Below are 17,644 nucleotides of genomic sequence, written 5' to 3' on the forward strand. Positions count from 1 at the left end.
ATTGGATTTTATAGAATCATAAAATCCTCCAGGGCAGAAAGAGGCCATTCAGCCCTGCGAGCCTGCACCAACAACAATGCCATACAAGCCCTATCCCCATAACTCCATGTATTTACCCTGCTTATGTCCCTGACACTAAGGGTCAATTTAGCATGGTCAATCCACATAACCTGCATATCTTTGGAATGTGGGAGAAAATGGTAGCACCTGGAGGAAACCCTCGCAAACATGGGGAGAACATACAAACTCCACATAGACAGTGACCCAAGGCCGGAATTGAACCTGGGTCACTGGCACCAAGGCAGCAGTGCCACCGCACTGACCTAAGGGAGCGCACATGTAGATTGATCGCATTCTCTCGAGGAAGGAGATAGTTGAGAGGTGGTATGATAGTTTTTAAATGCACTAGATAATATAGGCCATGAAAAGCTCCTTGTACGTCCTTACATACAAAATTGGGATACTCCGATGACATTGTATTAAAGATTAGAATTCAAAAGGCCAGCATAATAAGAGGGAGGACAAAATTAAGCTGATGACTAAGCTGGACAGGGTAGAGCACTGGCCTTAAAGGTTGGATGGGGTGAAGTTTACCGTGTCAGCAGAAAGCGAGGCTGTCTAGTAGAGCAGTGGGATAGTCAGAACTGAAAGTGATGAGAGTTTCAACAGCAGTTAAGTGAAACAGGCATGGAAGAGAATGATGTTACAGAGATGGATGCAGGCGATCTTCACAATGGGTAGGATGTAGAGTTGCAAACCCAGTTCAGGATCAAATGAGATGCTGTAATTGCGATCAATCTTCTGCATTGTCCAAAACTAGAGGTGGAATCAGTAAGCACTCTCCTATCAATAGGGATAGGATTTATAATCATCTAGAGGGAAATAAATTGATTAGGGATAGTCAACACGGTTTTGTGAAGGCTAGGTCGTGCCTCACAAACTTTATCGAGTTTTTTGAAAAGGTGAGCAAAGAGGTGGATAAGGGTAAGGCAGCTGACGTGGTGTATATGGATTTTAGCAAAGCGTTTGATAAGGTTCTCCATGGTAGGCTACTGCAGAAAATGCAGATGCAGGGGATTGAGGGTGATTTAGCAGTTTGGATCAGGAATTGGCTAGCTGATAGAAGACAGATTGATGGAAAATATTCAACCTGGAGTTCAGTTGCAAGTGGTGAACCTCAAGGATCTGTTTTGGGGCCACTGCTGTTTGTCATTTTTATAAATGACCTAGATGAGGGTGTAGAAGGATGGATTAGTAAATTTGCTGACGACACCAAAGTCGGAGGAGTTGTAGACAGTGAGGATGGATGATACAGTTTGCAGAGGAACAGAGATAAGCTGCAGAGCTTGGCCGAGAGGTGACAAATGGAGTTTAATATGGAAAAGTGTGAGGTGATTCAGTTTGGCAAGAGTAATAGGAGTACAGAATATAGGGCTAATGGAAGGACTCTTAGTAGTGTTGACGAGCAGAGAGATCTCGGGGTACATGTGCATAGCTCCCTGAAAGTTGGCACCCAGGTTGATAAGGTTGTTAAGAAGGCGTACGGTGTGATAGCTTTTATTAGCAGAGAGATTGAATTTCGGAGCCGTGAGGTCATGTTACAACTGTACAAAACTCTGGTGCGGCCGCACTTGGAGTATTGCGTACAGTTCTGGTCGCTGCATTATAAGAAAGATGTGGAGGCTTTGGAAAGGGTGCAGAGGAGGTTCACCAGGATGTTGCCTGGTATGGTGGGAAGGTCTTATGAGGAAAGGCTGAGGGACTTGAGGTTATTTTCATTAGAGCGAAGAAGGTTACGAGGTGACCTAATTGAGGCATACAAGATGATCAAAAGATTGGATAGGGTGGACAGTGAGAGCCTTTTCCCTTGGATGGCTAACACGAGGTGACATAGCTTTAAATTAAGGGGTGGTAGTTATTGGACGGATGTCAGAGGTAGGTTCTTTACTCAGAGGGTAGTAAGGGCGTGGAATGCCCTGCCTGCAGCAGTTGTAGACTCGCCAACTTTAAGGGCGTTCAAATGGTCAGTGGATAGGCATATGGATAACATTGAAATAGTTTAGGTTCGAGGGTCATTAGATTGGTTCCACTGGTCGGCGCAACATCGAAGGCCGAAGGGCCTGTACTGCGCTGTAATGTTCAATGTTCTATGTTCTAAGTCAAAACCCAAATTTTCCTAATGGTGAAGATCAGGAGATTCTCCCAATGCATCGGCCAACATTTATTCCCGAATTAAATCCCCCAGAAGATATTGCAAGAGATCAAAATCTGAAACAAAATCCCTAATTTTCATCTAACTCAATTGTAATGGGATGGCTTTGGGTCAGATGCCTGGTGTATGCCCACCCAATTATTTGCTGAGTTGGCTCTGGGCAGAATCTGACCTGAACCTGCTCCATGCTGATTGGGTGGGTTAAGTTTAAATTAATACTAAAAGCAGAAAGTTCTGCAAACACTCAGATATCATCAGTGGAGAGGACAGACGAATTAACATTTTGGATGTGGACCCTCTCCTCAGAACTGGGAAAATCTAAGAACATAGGAACATAAGAAATAGGAGCAGGAGTAGGCCATCTAGCCCTTCGAGCCTGCCCCGCCACTCAATAAGATCATGGCTGATCTGTCGTGGCTCAGTTCCACTTTCCTGCCCTCTCCCCATAACCCTTAATCCCCTCGCTTATCAAAAACCCATCAACCCGCGTCTTAAAAATATTTAGCGAGGCAGCCTCCACCACTTCAACGGGCAGAGAATTCCAGAGATTCACCACCCTTTGCGTGAAGAAGTTCCTCCTCAACTCTGTTCTAAACCACCCCCCCCTTTATCTTGAGGCTGTGCCCCCTAGTCCTACTGTCCTTTCTGAGCGGGAAGAGTCTCTCCACCTCTATCCTATCCATCCCATTCATCATCTTATATGTCTCAATGAGATCTCCCCTCATTCTTCTAAACTCTAACGAGTACAAGCCTAGTTTATTCAGCCTCTCCTCATAGCTCAACCCCCTCAACTCTGGCATGAGCCAAGTAAACCTCCTCTACACTCCCTCCAAGGCCAAAATATCCTTGCGTAAGTGCGGCGACCACAACTGCACACAGCACTCCAGCTGCGGCCTCACCAATGCCCTATACAGCTGCAGCAAGACTTCCCTACTTTTATATTCAATCCCCCTCGCTATGAAGGCCAGCATCCCATTAGCCTTCCTGACCACCTGCTGCACCTGCAAGCTGGGTTTTTGCGACTCATGCACAAGGACCCCGAGGTCCCTCTGCACCGTCGCCTGCTGCAGTTTTTCGCCACGTAATAGTCCTTCCTACCATTATTCCTACCAAAGTGGACCACCTCGCACTTGCCAACATTAAATTCCATTTGCCAGTTCCTGGCCCATTCGCCCAGCCTATCTAGGTCCTTCTGCAGACTCTCCACACCCTCCGCGCAATTTGCCGTTCCACCAATCTTGGTGTCATCAGCAAATTCCGACACCATACACTCGGTTCCCTCCTCCAGATCATCTATATAAATGGTAAGTAGCTGAGGCCCCAGCACCGACCCCTGGGGCACTCCACTAGTCACCAACCGCCAATCCGAATAGCACCCGTTGACCCCCACTCTCTGCCTCCTATTTGACATGATGTGGGTATGCCGGCGTTGGACTGGCGTAAACACAGTAAACACAGCTTTATATGCTCTGTCTGAGGCCAGAACTCTCCATTCACCTGACGAAGAGGGTGTCCCTCGAAAGCTTGTGAGTATATTATCAAATAAATAGGTTGGACTAAAACCTGGTGTTATCCTATTTGACAGCCAATCCTCTATCCACGCTAACACCCTACCCCCAACTCCATGCCCCCTTACCTTCTGCAATAACCTCTTGTGAGGTACCTTGTCAAATGCCTTCTGAAAATCAAGAAAGACCACATCCACCGGCTCTCCTCTATCCACCGCCCTAGACACATCCTCATAGAACTCCAGTAAATTTGGCAGACACAACTTCCCCTTAACAAAATCGTGCTGCATCTGCTCTATCAAGCAATTCCTCTCAAGATGCCTTGCTATTTCCTCCTTGATGACGGATTCTAACATTTTACCTACAACAGACGTTAAACTAACCGGCCTATAATTCCCTGCCTTTTGCCTGGCACCCTTCTTAAACAACGGCGTAACATTAGCCGTTTTCCAATCTTCCAGCACTTTCCCGGAATCCAGCGACGTTTGGAAAATAACCACCAAGGCATCCACTATCACCTCCGCCATTTCTTTCAGAACCCTTGGATGCATTCCATCTGGTCCTGGGGACTTGTCCACAATCAGTCCCTCTAGTCTGTTGAGCACCGCCTTTCTAGTAACAATAATGTCATTGAGACCCTCCTGTCCTACCATCTTTCCATCGCTAACACTCGGCAAATTATTCACGTCCTCCTCCGTGAAGACCGAAACAAAAAAGTTATTCAAGGCCTCAGCCATTTCCCCATCCCCTACCACTAAGTCCCCCCTCTCATCCTCTAAGGGTCCAACGTTCACCCTAGCCAGCCTCTTCCTTTTTGTAAATTTATAAAAACTCTTGCTATTCTTTTTTATATTAAGCGCTAGCCCAGCTTCATAGTTTCTCCTACCCTTCTTTATCAACTTCTTTGTCAATCTTTGTTGACATTTAAACCTCTCCCAATCCTCTTCTCGCCCACTACTCTTAGCTACTCTAAACGCCTCCGCTTTTAATTTAACACTTTCCTTCACCTCCTTCGTTATCCACGGCTTATTACCTCTCCTCCTACGGTCCTTTTTAACCATCGGAATAAATTTCTGCTGAGCACCAAGAAAGATCTCCTTAAAGATCCTCCACTGCTCCTCAGCAGACCTACCTTCCAACGCGCTCCCCCAGTCAACATTCGCCAATTCTTCTCTCATCCTTCCGTACTCCCCTCTGTTTAAACAAAGGACACGTGTCTGGGAACCCACTTTCTCCTCCTCCATCTGCACCAGAAACTCCACCATACAATGATCACTCTCCCCAAGAGGATCCTTCACCACAAGGTCCCTAATTCTACCCACCTCGTTACATAACACCAGATCCAAGATAGCTCGCTCCCTCGTCGGCTCCAACACACACTGTTCAAGGAAACTATCCCGGCAGCATTCCAAGAACTCCTCCTCAAGCCCACCGCGTCCAACATGGGTCGACCAATCAATATGTAGATTGAAATCCGCCATAATTATCGCCGTCCCATTCCTGCACGCCGCACTTATTTGCGCGTTAACAGCCCGCCCCACCTCCATATCATTATTTGGGGGCCTATAGACAACACCCACCAGCGTCTTCCTCCCTTTGCTGTTCCTAATCTCCACCCACAACGATTCCACTTTCTGCTCTTTGGTTCCTATATCATGCCTTGCTACCACCCTGATGCTATCCTTAATCAGCAGAGCTACGCCCCCCACTTTTTCCTCCCGCCTATCCTTCCTAAACACTTGATACCCAGCTCCCAGTCCCTGTCACCTTGCAGCCACGTCTCTGTAATGGCCACCAGATCATATCCATTTGTGCTGATCTGCGCCACCAGATCATCCACTTTATTCCGAATGCTTCATGCATTTAGATAAAGTGCCTTCATCCCAGCCTTCACCTGGACTCTATTTGCCGTAACGCCACCAACCATACTCACGCCCCCTACTCCCTCTATTATTGGGACATCCTCGGCCTCTTCCCTTACCTGTACCCTCTCCTTAACTTTAGACCCCGTAATGTCACCTACCCTCGCACCCTCCCCCCCGCTAATTAGTTTAAAGCCCTTTCTACAGTCCTATTTACACGATTCGCCAGGACTCTGGTCCCAGCACAGTTCAGACCAACCCCATCCCACCCGAACAGGTCCCACCTACCCCAATACTGATGTCAATGCCCCATAAATTCAAACCCATTCCTCCCACACCAATCCCTGAACCACCCATTCACTTCCTTAATCTTATCAACCTTACACCCGTCTGCACTCGGTTCAGGCAGTAGCCCAGAGATAACCACCTTGTCGGTTCTACTTTTTAATTCCATTCCCAGCGTTTCATACTCCCTCCCCTGATCCTCAGTTTGCATTTTGCCTACATCGTTGGCACCCACATGTACTACAAGCACTATGACTCCTTTTTACTGAAGCTTGAAAGTGGGAAATCTGTCCTGTTCTCTGATGTGGCGATGCTGGTGTTGAACTTGGGTGGGCACAGTAAGAAGCCTCACAACACCAGATTAAAGTCCAACAGGTTTATTTGGAATCATGAGCTTTTGCAGCACTGCTCCTTCCTCAGGTGAGTGATGGAATCATAGAATCCTATAGTGCAGAAGGAGGCCATCGGGCCCATCGAGTCTCCACTGACCACAATCCAACCCAGGCCCTATCCCCATTACCCCATGCATTTATCCTAGCCAGCCCCCTGACTCAAAGGGGTAATTTAACATGGCAATCCACCTAACCCACATATCTTTGGACTGTGGGAGGAAACTGGAGCACCCAGAGGAAACCCAGGCAGAGACGGGGAGAATGTGCAAACTCGACACAGACAGCAACCCAAGCCAGGAATCGAACCCGGATCCCTGGCACTATGAGGCAACAGTGCTAACCACTGTGCCTCCGTGATTATCTGTCATTAAGGAGGAAATTGCGAGGCATCTTGAAGGGAATTGCTTGATAGAGCAGACGCAGCACGGTTTCATTAAAGGGAAGTCGTGTCTGACAAATTTACTGGAGTTCTATGAGTATGTGTCTAGGGCGGTGGATAGAGGAGAGCCGGTGGATGTGGTCTTTCTAGATTTTCAGAAGGCGTTTGACAAAGTGCCTCACAAGAGGTTATTGCAGAAGGTCGAGGGACATGGAGTTGGGGGTAGGGTGTTAGCGTGGATAGAGGATTGGTTGTCAAATAGGAGGCAGAGAGTGGGGGTCAACGGGTGCTATTCGGATTGGCGGATGGTGACTAGTGGAGTGCCCCAGGGGTCGGTGCTGGGGCCTCAGCTTTTTACCATTGATATAGATGATCTGGAGGAGGGAACCGAGTGTAGAGTGTTGAAATTTGCTGATGACACCAAGATTGGGGGAACGGCAAATTGTGCGGAGGGTGTGGAGAGTCTGCAGAAGGATCTAGATAGGCTGGGCGAATGGGCCAGGAAATGGCAAATGGAATTTAATGTTGGCAAGTGTGAGGTGGTCCACTTTGGTAGAAAGAATGGTAGGAAGGACTATTACTTACGTGGCGAAAAACTGCAGCAGGCGACGGTGCAGAGGGACCTCGGGGTCCTTGTGCATGAGTCGCAAAAACCCAGCTTGCAGGTGCAGCAGGTGGTCAGGAAGGCGAATGGGATGCTGGCCTTCATAGCGAAGGGGATTGAATATAAAAGTAGGGAGGTCTTGCTGCAGCTGTATAGGGCATTGGTGAGGCCGCAACTGGAGTACTGTGTGCATTTTTGGGCGCCGCACCTGCGCCAAGATATTTTGGCCTTGGAGGGAGTGCAGAGGAGGTTCACTAGGCTGATACCGGAGTTGAGGGGGTTGAGCTATGAGGAGAGGCTGAATAAACTGGGCTTGTACTCGTTAGCGTTTAGAAGAATGAGAGGAGATCTCATTGAGACATATAAGATGATGAATGGGATGGATAGGATAGAGGTGGAAAGACTCTTCCTGCTCAAAAAAGACAATAGGACTAGGGGGCACAGCCTCAAGATAAAAGGGGGGCGGTTTAGAACGGAGTTGAGGAGGAACTTCTTCACTCAAAGGGTGGTGAATCTCTGGAATTCTCTGCCCGTTGAAGTGGTGGAGGCTGCCTCGCTAAATATTTTTAAGACGCGGGTTGATGGGTTTTTGATAGGAGAGGGGATTAAGGGTTATGGGGAGAGGGCGGGAAAGTGGAACTGAGCAGCGACAGATCAGCCATGATCTTATTGAATGGCGGGGCAGGCTCGAAGGGCTGGATGGCCTACTCCTGCTCCTATTTCTTATGTTCTTATGTTCTTATGAAGTAGCAGCCCTGTGAAAGCTCATGATTCCAAATAAACCTGTAGGACTTTAACCTGGTGTTGTGAGACTTCTTACTGTCCTCTTCTCGACTTATGGCTTGTAATTAGTAAGAGGGATGAATGTCTGGGAACCAGATGTATACCCAATACACTTGTTTTATCTTTTGGGCTCACAATTGATCTGAACAACTGCTGAATTGGACACTGGCTAATGTAAACTAAAATATCCACCAATTTTTGGACCTTGAATTTGTTGGAAATTATACAGAGATCTAACATCCACTTTGTGTACTCAATAAGATTTGAGAGTCTCCAAAACTAGGGTATTAAATGTAAATGAACTTAAAATGCAAAGGAGAAGAGGTGTGTTGGCTAGGGTAGATTGGGAAATTAAAGGATATGATGGTAGATAAATAAGATATGGAAACATTTAAGGCAATAATTCTCAATGATTGTGCATTGTTTTGCGAAAATAAATGCTCCACAGGGAAAGAAATTCATCCGTGATTAATTAAAGAGGTTAAAGATAGTTTTAGATTAAAAGATGTGTCTTCTTGCCAAGAAGAGTTTTAAGCCTGAGGATTGAGAGAGTTTTAGAAATCAGCAAAATGACATCGATAAAATGGGAGAGAATAGAGTAAGCGGGTAAACTAGCAAGAAATACAAAAATTGATTGTAAGAGCTTCTACGTGTATGGAGAAGGGGAATGACTAAGGAAAATAACTGTGGATCTCTAGGATGTTAAAACTTAAGTTATTTATGATCTGTATTAATGACTTAGATGAAGGGACCAAATATAATGGGCAGAACCACTCAGCGATGTGTACCTCAGTGGCTGGAGGCAGCCTGCTGTTGGCTGACAGTGGGATCTTCTGGTTCCACCGCTGCCAATAGGATTTCCCATTGAATCCACCCTTCCACCGCTGGAAAACCCAGCTCTTTGGAGATTGTATTAATGAGGAGCAGAATGATCTGACCTGAACTTAATCCTCCTACAAAGGCTTACAAGGGAGTCTTCACTCAAAGCTAATCATGAACATAATTCTCAAACCAATGTGTGCACTGGCATCTGTTCTTCATTAGAGTTAGCTGGATAACCCCATCAGGCTTTGTAGTGGCCTATTGTGAGTCTCTGACTTTCTACTCTAGATCTGGGCCAAGGAAGTTGGATTCTACACTCCTGTGCAACGAGGCAATTGGTGCCTATTTCCGCCAAGTTCACAAACAGCAGTGATCGTGGAAAGAGTGACCAAGTTAAAAAGGCCAAACTCATATGAAATGACCTAAATAACTGCGAAGCTGTGTTCATACTAAAAAGACACTAACTGCCTTCTTTATTGATTGTTGTGGGGAAAAGTCAGAGTGGTAATGGTACCCCATTGCAGACAAATACATCAACGTGTGTGTCTGTTCAGTGAGTCCTGACAGGTGAACAAGATCTTTAGCATACCGGTTTACATTAATAGGAATTGATTGTACTCACGGTTCCTCCATACAAGGAATGTCTTGCAAGTCAGATGAAAAACAGGAATTTATGACACCAAAGAAGATTTTCATAATGCATATTTTTTATAACCTCAAAATGGATTTATTTTGGGAACAACAATAGTAATTTTTGTATAAAATATCATTTTAATTTATAGCTTTGCTGATGAGACAAAAATTTGGCTCAATGCAAAGAGAGCCCAAGAAAACATACATCAGGAAACTGATTCCAGCTGTCCTTTTTTTCAAATTCCCTTTTTATTGTCCCCATTTGCAGATGATTCTTCGCTTAAAGAAGGAAATCCAGCAGCTAAAAGATGAGCTCGCCCTGGTCACTGGGCAGACAAGGACTGATGATCTCTCACAGGAAGAAAAACAAAAGTACCTATTGCCTGTTAAGTATTTTTTTGACAGAATAACTAGTGTTTAGAAATGTAAAATAAATGAGTTTATTTGCTTCTGGTAAAATTTTGAGACGTAAAAATGCATGAAGCACTCGTCCTTCTTAACGTACAATATATCATTAAAATTCTAGGTTAGAGTGTTTCTTGGATTTTGCTGATATTGGAATATTGCAACCAGATAATGTGTGTTCCCTTAATAGGATGTATCGTTCTTTCACGCTGATTCTGGGGATGGTGGGACTGATGTATGAGGAGGGATTGACTAGGTTAGGATTGTTTTTGCTGGAATTCAGATGAATGAGGGGGGCTGTCATAGAAGCTTATAAAATTCTAAGAGGCTCGTTGGTCCAATGGTATGATTGTCACTTGGGGGGATTTACTGATTGAGTGGATGAGAGGTCCCGGGTTCAAATCCCAGACGAGCCCTTGCTTGATTCCCATTTTGGTCCCAACTGCCGATTGTTTATTTTTCTGTAGACAGTTACATGGGTAAGATGGGTATAGAGGGATATGGGCCAAATGTGGCCAATTGGGACTAGCTTATTGGTTTAAAAAAGGAGCAGTATGGGCAAGTTAGGCCGAAGGGCCTGTTTTCATGTTGTAAAACTCTATGACTCTATGACTAGACAGAGTAGATGCAGCAAGAATAATCCCGATGGTATGGGATTCCAGAACCAGGGGTCACAGTCTGAGGATACAGGGTAAACTATTTACGAAGGAGCTGAGGAGATATTTCTTCACCCAAAGAGTGGTGAGCCTATGGAATTCATTACCACAGGGAGTAGTTGATGCCAAAACATTGAATGTATTCAAGAGGCAGCTGGATATAGCACTTGGGGCGATGGGATCAAAGGTAATAGGGAGAAAGCGGGATTAGACTATTGAGTTGGATGATCAGCGATGATCATAATGAATGGCAGAGCAGGCTCGAAGGGCTGAATAGCTTCCTGCTGCTCCTATCTTCTATGTTTCTATGTTTGAGTGGTACCATGGTGAAATAAGAAGCAGAAAATCCGGTAAGTATGCAGGAAGCAGGTAGCATCTGAAAAAGAACTTTAACCTCAACATTTCAAATATGAACCTTCATCAGAATCAGAATAACAAAGAGCAAAGTAAAATGCAGCACTGGAACAGGCTCATTGGCCCCTCAAACCTATGCTGATTGTGACGCCTGAACGAAATAAAAAATTTCTGCCCTTACTCGGTCCGTATTCCTCTATTCCCTCCCTAATCACCCGGATGTGAGGTAATGCATTTTGGAAGGTCTAATATAGAGAAGAAATATATAGTAAATGGCAGAACTCTTAAGAGTATTGATAAGCAGAGGGATCTAGGTGTACAGATACGCAGGCCACTGAAAGTGACAATGCAGGTGGAGAAGGTAGTCAAGAAGGTTTACGGCATGCTTGCCTTCATTGGCTGGGGCATTGAGTTTAAAAATTGACAAGTCATGTTGCAGCTTTAGAGAACATTATTCGGCTGCACCTGGGATCGCCACAATTGTGGTCGCCACACTACTAGGAAGATGTGGAGGCTTTGGCGAGGAAACAGAAAAGATTTACCAGTCTAATGCCTGGCATGGAGGGCATTAGCTATAAGGAAAGGTTAGAGAAACTTGGTTTGTTCTAACTGGAATGACGGAGGTTGAGGGGGCAATCTGAAAGAAGTCTATAAGATTATGAGGGGCATGGATAGTCAGAAGCTTTTTCCCAAGGTGGAAGAGTCAATTACTTGGGAGCGTGGCTTTAAGGTGCGAGGAGCAAAGTTTAAAGGCGATGTGCGAGGCAATTTTTTAACACAGCTGGTGGTGAGTGCCAGGAACTCGCTGCCAGGGGAGGTAGTGAAAGCAGATATGATAGTGACTTTTAAGGGGCATCTTGACAAATACATGAATAGGATGGGAATAGAGGGATATGGACCCCAGAAGGGTAGGGGGTTTTAGTTCAGTCGGGCAGCATGGCCGGTGCAGGCTTGGAGGGCAGAAGGGCCTGTTCCTGTGCTGTAATTTTCTTCGTTCTTTGTTCAGACGCCTATCAATTGTTGCTAATGTTGCTGCTTCCACCATCTCCTCTGTCAGCGCGTTCCAGGCACCCACCACTCCCTGCGTGAAAAACTTGCCCCACATATCTCTGTTTAACTTTCCCCCTCTTACCTTAAACCTGTGCCCCCTTGTAATTGACACTTCCATCCTGGAAAAAAGCCTCTGACTATCCACCCTGAATATGCCCCTTATCGTTTTAGAACATAGAACATAGAACACTACAGCACAAACAGGCCCTTCGGCCCACAAGTTGCGCCGATCACATCCATACCTACCAAGCCATGGAACTACCTGTAACTCCCAATCCCTTTAAATCCCATATACTCATCCAGAAGTCTTTTAAAAGACCCCAGTGAGTTCACCTCTACCACCACTGACGGCAGCAAAATCCACTCACTCACCACCCTAGAGGTTTTGTAGACCTCTATCAGGTCTCCCCTCAGCCTTCGTCTTTGTAGCGAAAACAATCGTAGTTTATCAACGGTATGCATTTCCATATTTCTTCGTTTGAATTGCAAATTTCCATCATTAACACTTTTATGCATCTCTTCAGTGTCCTCCATTCAAAGGGTGGTGGAAGTCTGAATATTGAATTCAGTGGCAAGGCTGCCGATCCACTGACACATATGCTTCTGTTCTGAATGATCGAACTTTGCAGTATTCACAACAATCTTATGACTTTGACTGCTGGTTTGACGACTCGACTCCTGTTTGCCATTGTAAACATGGTAACAGCAGAATCTTTGCATTCCATCTAATCTGATTTCCACCTGGGTTGGGAATGCTCATTACTGACCTTTGTTGAAAAATGTGGGATAGTTTTTCTGTTCTAAGCAATTACATCTTTAATCGCTTTGGGCACAAAATTCCCTTCCTTGCACTGTAAAAAGAAACTTAATTTTTACAATATTATTTCAAGTGTTAGCGCTGCTGCAAGAATTGGTCGCAATAACATTTCCTTTTTGGGAGCAGCACCATCGAGAGAGAGAGAGAGAGGGGCCAGAATCTTGCCTTTCCACATCCCAAATGGGCAATATATCTCCCTCTGTAGCAGCTGCATTTCTCAGCTTTGCATGTTCAGAAATTTGCCAAAGAAGTAGATAGGAGTTACAACACAAACAGGCTATTCGTCCTGTTGAGCCTGCTACCACTCAGTGTGTTTTAACCCTCACACGGTGGTAGGGTTATGTTGACTCGACTTCTCGTTAATATTTATTCACACACACAGTTAATATTAATCACTCACACAATCAATATAAGTTATTTACAGAATACTAAAGTTCAAGTTCAATACTAGATCTTGACTTAATGGTTAAGTGACTGGCAAATACCCAGGTAGATATTGGCCTTTATTTGCATGTTGGTCTCTGTAGTCCTCGGTGTAGTCTGATCATTCGGTCTGCTCTGATACGCTAGCTCTGATCTTCTTTCCGTCATCGGGTGTGGTGGCTCCCCTCATGGTGGTAGTTGCTGATGGTAGTCGCCGTTGTTCCTGCCTCTTCTTCATTCTCATGGTTCTTTTGTTCATGAGAGAGAGAGAAAGATCCTTCTGTGGTGCAGCACCTTTTATCCCTCATTGGTTTCCCGCCCTTTAGGGCAATCACTTCATTATTGCCAATCAATCGATTTGGGTTTGACCACCCAGATCGATAAGAGTCCAACCAGGTGCTGCCACACCGATCTCTGCATGTGTATGCAGTGGCCATGCCTGTAGGTGCTGGAGGCACATAGGTCGCATACCTCTCTCCCCAAATAAAGGGTTAAGGTGCCCCAGGGTTAAGGAGCCCCTGTGTCTGGTAAAGAATGCTGTTTGATCAGAAAGTATCCATTGTCTTTGAGATGGCCTATGTCCTGTGTATTCTGTAGTCTGGAGCTGCAGCCTGTTTCGTCTGTCCAATATTCATTTAAGGCTGTAGCCTGTCTGTTTCTGTACTTGGCCAGTTATCCCAGCATGCTTTGAAAATTGCCATCTTGCCCGTTTTGCTGCAGCCCTAATTAGTTTGTGTGCGTGTACTTTCAAAGAAAAAATAAATATTGCAATCATTTAGTACATTTCATGAACTAAAGGCCTCCCAACATTTTACAGTCAGAGGTACTTTTGAAGCATAGATGCTGTCAGAAATGCGACACCTAATTTGCACACAGCAAGCTCCCACATTCAGAATATGATAATGGTTCAATGATCTCCTTTTCGTGAGATTGAGGGATAAAGTATTGTTTAGGACACTGAGAAAATTCACCTGGTCTTCACTGAAATAGTGCCAAGGAATCTATTAATGTCCATGAGTGCCTTCATCTCATGCCCTGTGAAAGATAGCTGCTCTGGCAGTGCAGCAGTCCTTCTGAAGTATCAAAGTAGAATATGTGCACAAGTTATCAAGTGAGACTTGAACCCACAGCCTTCTGGCTTCAGGACGAGAGTGCTACCACTAACTCAAAGTTGACAATTCAACCAAGAAATTAGTGGGACCATTTACTTTCCCGTTTAGATATTGATTCAACCCATTTTCATTCATCCAACTGAGGTTCATCTTCAACAGCTGTTTCCTTACGCTTCTCCATTCCAAAACACAATGGCAGTGATGTGGATCTCACCTGCTCATTGGAGACAAGGCGAGTGCTCTATGTTGCCTCCTTTTGGTAAGGCCTGCCCTACTCCCCCATGAGCCCATCCTGCCCTCACTCACCTGTGACCAAAAGAGAACATGGTGGAAAATCTCAGCAGGTCTGGCAGCATCTGCAAGGAGAGAAAAGTGCTGGTGTTTCGAGTCCAGATGACCCTTTGCCAAAGCAAACTCACCTGTGGCCTGGGTCTGTGGCACTGAGTGCCTTTGTACAAGGGATCCCCTTATGTTTTTGGACTTGCCCACTTAAGAATCTTAATTGGTGGCAGAGTAGCAGGGCAGTTCACAATCTTCCTGCCCTGGCATTAATTGGAAAAAAGCAGGGTGCCAAAGGGTCACCCTCCGGTCTGATTAAATTCCCACTCACCCCCTTCCAAATTCATTAAAATTCATTAAATGTCATTAAACTTTCAATTAGTTCAATATTTCAAGAGGTGGAGAAGGATCTGGAAACATGGAGGTCCTGCGGAGTTGAACAGCAGGAACTTGTTGTAATAAATTGGCAGGCAGCTGGCAGCTGGAAGCTGGTAGGGAAACCAGTGGCAAGAGACTGCTGTCAGGACTTTTTGGGAAACAGAGATTGGGGACTTTGGGGTGGGGTTATCAACCACAGCAGAGAGGAGAGAAAGAGATCCAATAACTGGAAGAAAGGAAGCCAAAGGCTTTATTACATGGCTAGAGGCCATGTTCTGTTCCTGCCAATAAGGAGTGCTGTTTAAGGAAAAAAAGGCATTTATCATCTAGAGCTGGCAGTTCCCATCTCCCTTTCACTAGAGCTCTCTGAAACCCAGCTAGCTACTGTTAATTTTAGAACAGGTTCCCAGGTGAAATTTAGGAACCAGGTTTAAATATATTAATGAAATGTCTTGCCTTTCAAGAGGAGGGACTATCCCAGCATGCTATTCAGTGCCATTAAAATGTCTCACCTATTTTTAAACTGCTTTCCCCCCCTGCATTGCCTCTCTCAATCTCGAGGATGGTGTTGATATGACTGTCAAGGAATCAACTGAGTTGATAAAGCACTGATGAATGGTCATCTTGACTCGAAACGTTGGCTCTATTCTCTCTCCACAGATGCTGTCATACCTGCTGAAATTTTCTAGTATTTTCTGCAATGCTTCAATGTTTGTCCTACTTAAGCACAGTCTGAATAAAGAACAAAGAAAAATACAGCACAGGAACAGGCCCTTCAGCCCTCCAGGCCCGAAACAATCATGATACCTTAACTAAACTAAAACAAACCTTCTGCCCTTACTCGGACCATATCCCTCTATTTCCTCCCGATTCATGTGCCTGCTTCCACCACCTCCTCTGGCAGCGTGTTCCAGGCACCCAATACTCTCTGCGTGAAAAACTTCCCCCGCACATCTCCCTTAAACTTTCCCTTTCTCACCTTGAACCTGCACCCCTTTGTAATTGACATTTCCACGTTGGGAAAAAGCCTCTGACTATCACCCTGCCTTTGCCTGTTATAATTTTGTAGACCTCTATCGGGTCTCTCCTCAGCCTCTGTCTTTCCAGTGAAAACAATCCTAGTTTATTCAACTTCTCCTCATAGTCAACACCCCCCCAAGACTAAGCAACATCCTGGTGAATCTTCTTTGCACTCTGTCCAAAGCTTCCACGTCCTTCTGATAGTGGGGTGACCAGAACTGCATGTAATTCTCCAAATGCGCCTAACCAAGGTTTTATATAGCTACAACATAATTTCCCAACTCTGTACTCAATGCCCCGCCTTCTCAATCACCTTGGCCATCTTCATTGCCACTTGTGGGGAACTGTGGACTTGCACGCCCAGATCCTTCTGTATGTTAATGTTCCTAAAGGTTATGCCGTTGACAGTACCTTACACTTCATATCTCACTATGGATTACATCATGACCTGAACTTTGTATGCATGACATAAAAACAGAAAATGCTGGATGAATTCAACAGGTCTGGCAGCATCTGTGGAGAGAGAAACATTGTTAACCTTTTGAATCCATATGACCCTTCTACAGGGATGTAGGACATTGGCAATCTCAAAAAATCAAACATAAGTATCCACATGTCTAACAATTATTATGCATTATAGTTTTATGATGCAAAATCCTAATATCCTCCTTCCTCTAAATTCTAATCAGGGTGGCTTTGTACAGCATTTTACTGCAATATTAGGCAATGGGGATGAGTGACATTGCCAAGACTTCTTTACAAAATCTAACTGACACCAACACAAATCTCAGGAAGTGCTCTTTTTTGGAAGAGTATCATTTGGATGATAAGTTAAGCCAATCTGCCTGCTCAGGTTGATATTGAAAGAAGTTCCTTCAAACACTTTCCAATTGTGTTTTCTACATTCTTCCCTCAACCAATACCAGCAAATAGATTAAAAGCAAAATACTGCAGATGCTGGAATCTGAAACAAAAACAGAAAATGCTAGAAAATCTCAGTAGGACTTACAGCATCTGTGGAGAGAGAATAGAGCTGAAATTTCAAGTCAGCATGATCCTTTGTCTGGGGGTCTGATGAAGGGCCATTCATATTCGAAACGTTGGCTATATTCCCTCTTCACTGATGCTGTCAGACCTGCTGAGATTTTCCAGCTTTTCCCGGTTTTGTTTCAGCAAATAGAGTAACTGGAGTCATCCCATATGTTGTATGTGAGACCTTGTGTGTAAATTGGCTGTTACTTGTGTCTACATAATGCCAGTGGTGGTACATTGAAAGTAATTATTAGCTGTGAAGAACGTTTGGATTACCTGAAGAAATGACAAGACAGTTTGTTTGTTTCTTTTCCCTGGTGCTGCACACGCAGGCGTTCATCTGTTCCCAATAGCGAGATTTTATCTGGAACAGGTTGCTCAGGCTAATTGCTTGAGGGATACCACTTTTCATCAAGCATGTCTGACCAGGAATCTCCTGCTCTTACCATCCGTTATTGATGTGCGTTGGAAAGGTTTTGCAGGTTGATACTCAACCCGTTGGTCACATTACGAATGCACCTTCCTTGGCCTTCAAGTCCTGGAGTGGTACTCAAATCTGGACTTCTGGCTCAGACACACTAAGAAGTCTCACAACAGCAGATCAAAATCCAACAGGTTTATTTGGTGGCAAACACCAC

The 17,644-nt window shown here is 44.9% G+C and overlaps 1 protein-coding gene across 4 annotated transcripts in view; it reads left to right on the plus strand.

Moving 5' to 3' along the window:
- The window catches only part of kif6 (kinesin family member 6), a 430,254-nt gene that overhangs the window by 147,128 nt on the left and 265,482 nt on the right, over window positions 1-17,644 (plus strand). For all 4 annotated transcript variants that reach the window (XM_080192988.1, XM_080192989.1, XM_080192991.1 and 1 more), the window contains exon 10: window positions 9,749-9,852. In XM_080192988.1, the coding sequence (XP_080049114.1) occupies window positions 9,749-9,852 (104 nt within the window). The remainder of the gene's footprint in view (window positions 1-9,748; window positions 9,853-17,644) is intronic.

This window comes from Carcharhinus amblyrhynchos, chromosome 7 (genome assembly GCF_965287045.1).
Source record: "Carcharhinus amblyrhynchos chromosome 7, sCarAmb.v2.hapA, whole genome shotgun sequence".
Classification (NCBI taxonomy): domain Eukaryota; kingdom Metazoa; phylum Chordata; class Chondrichthyes; order Carcharhiniformes; family Carcharhinidae; genus Carcharhinus; species Carcharhinus amblyrhynchos.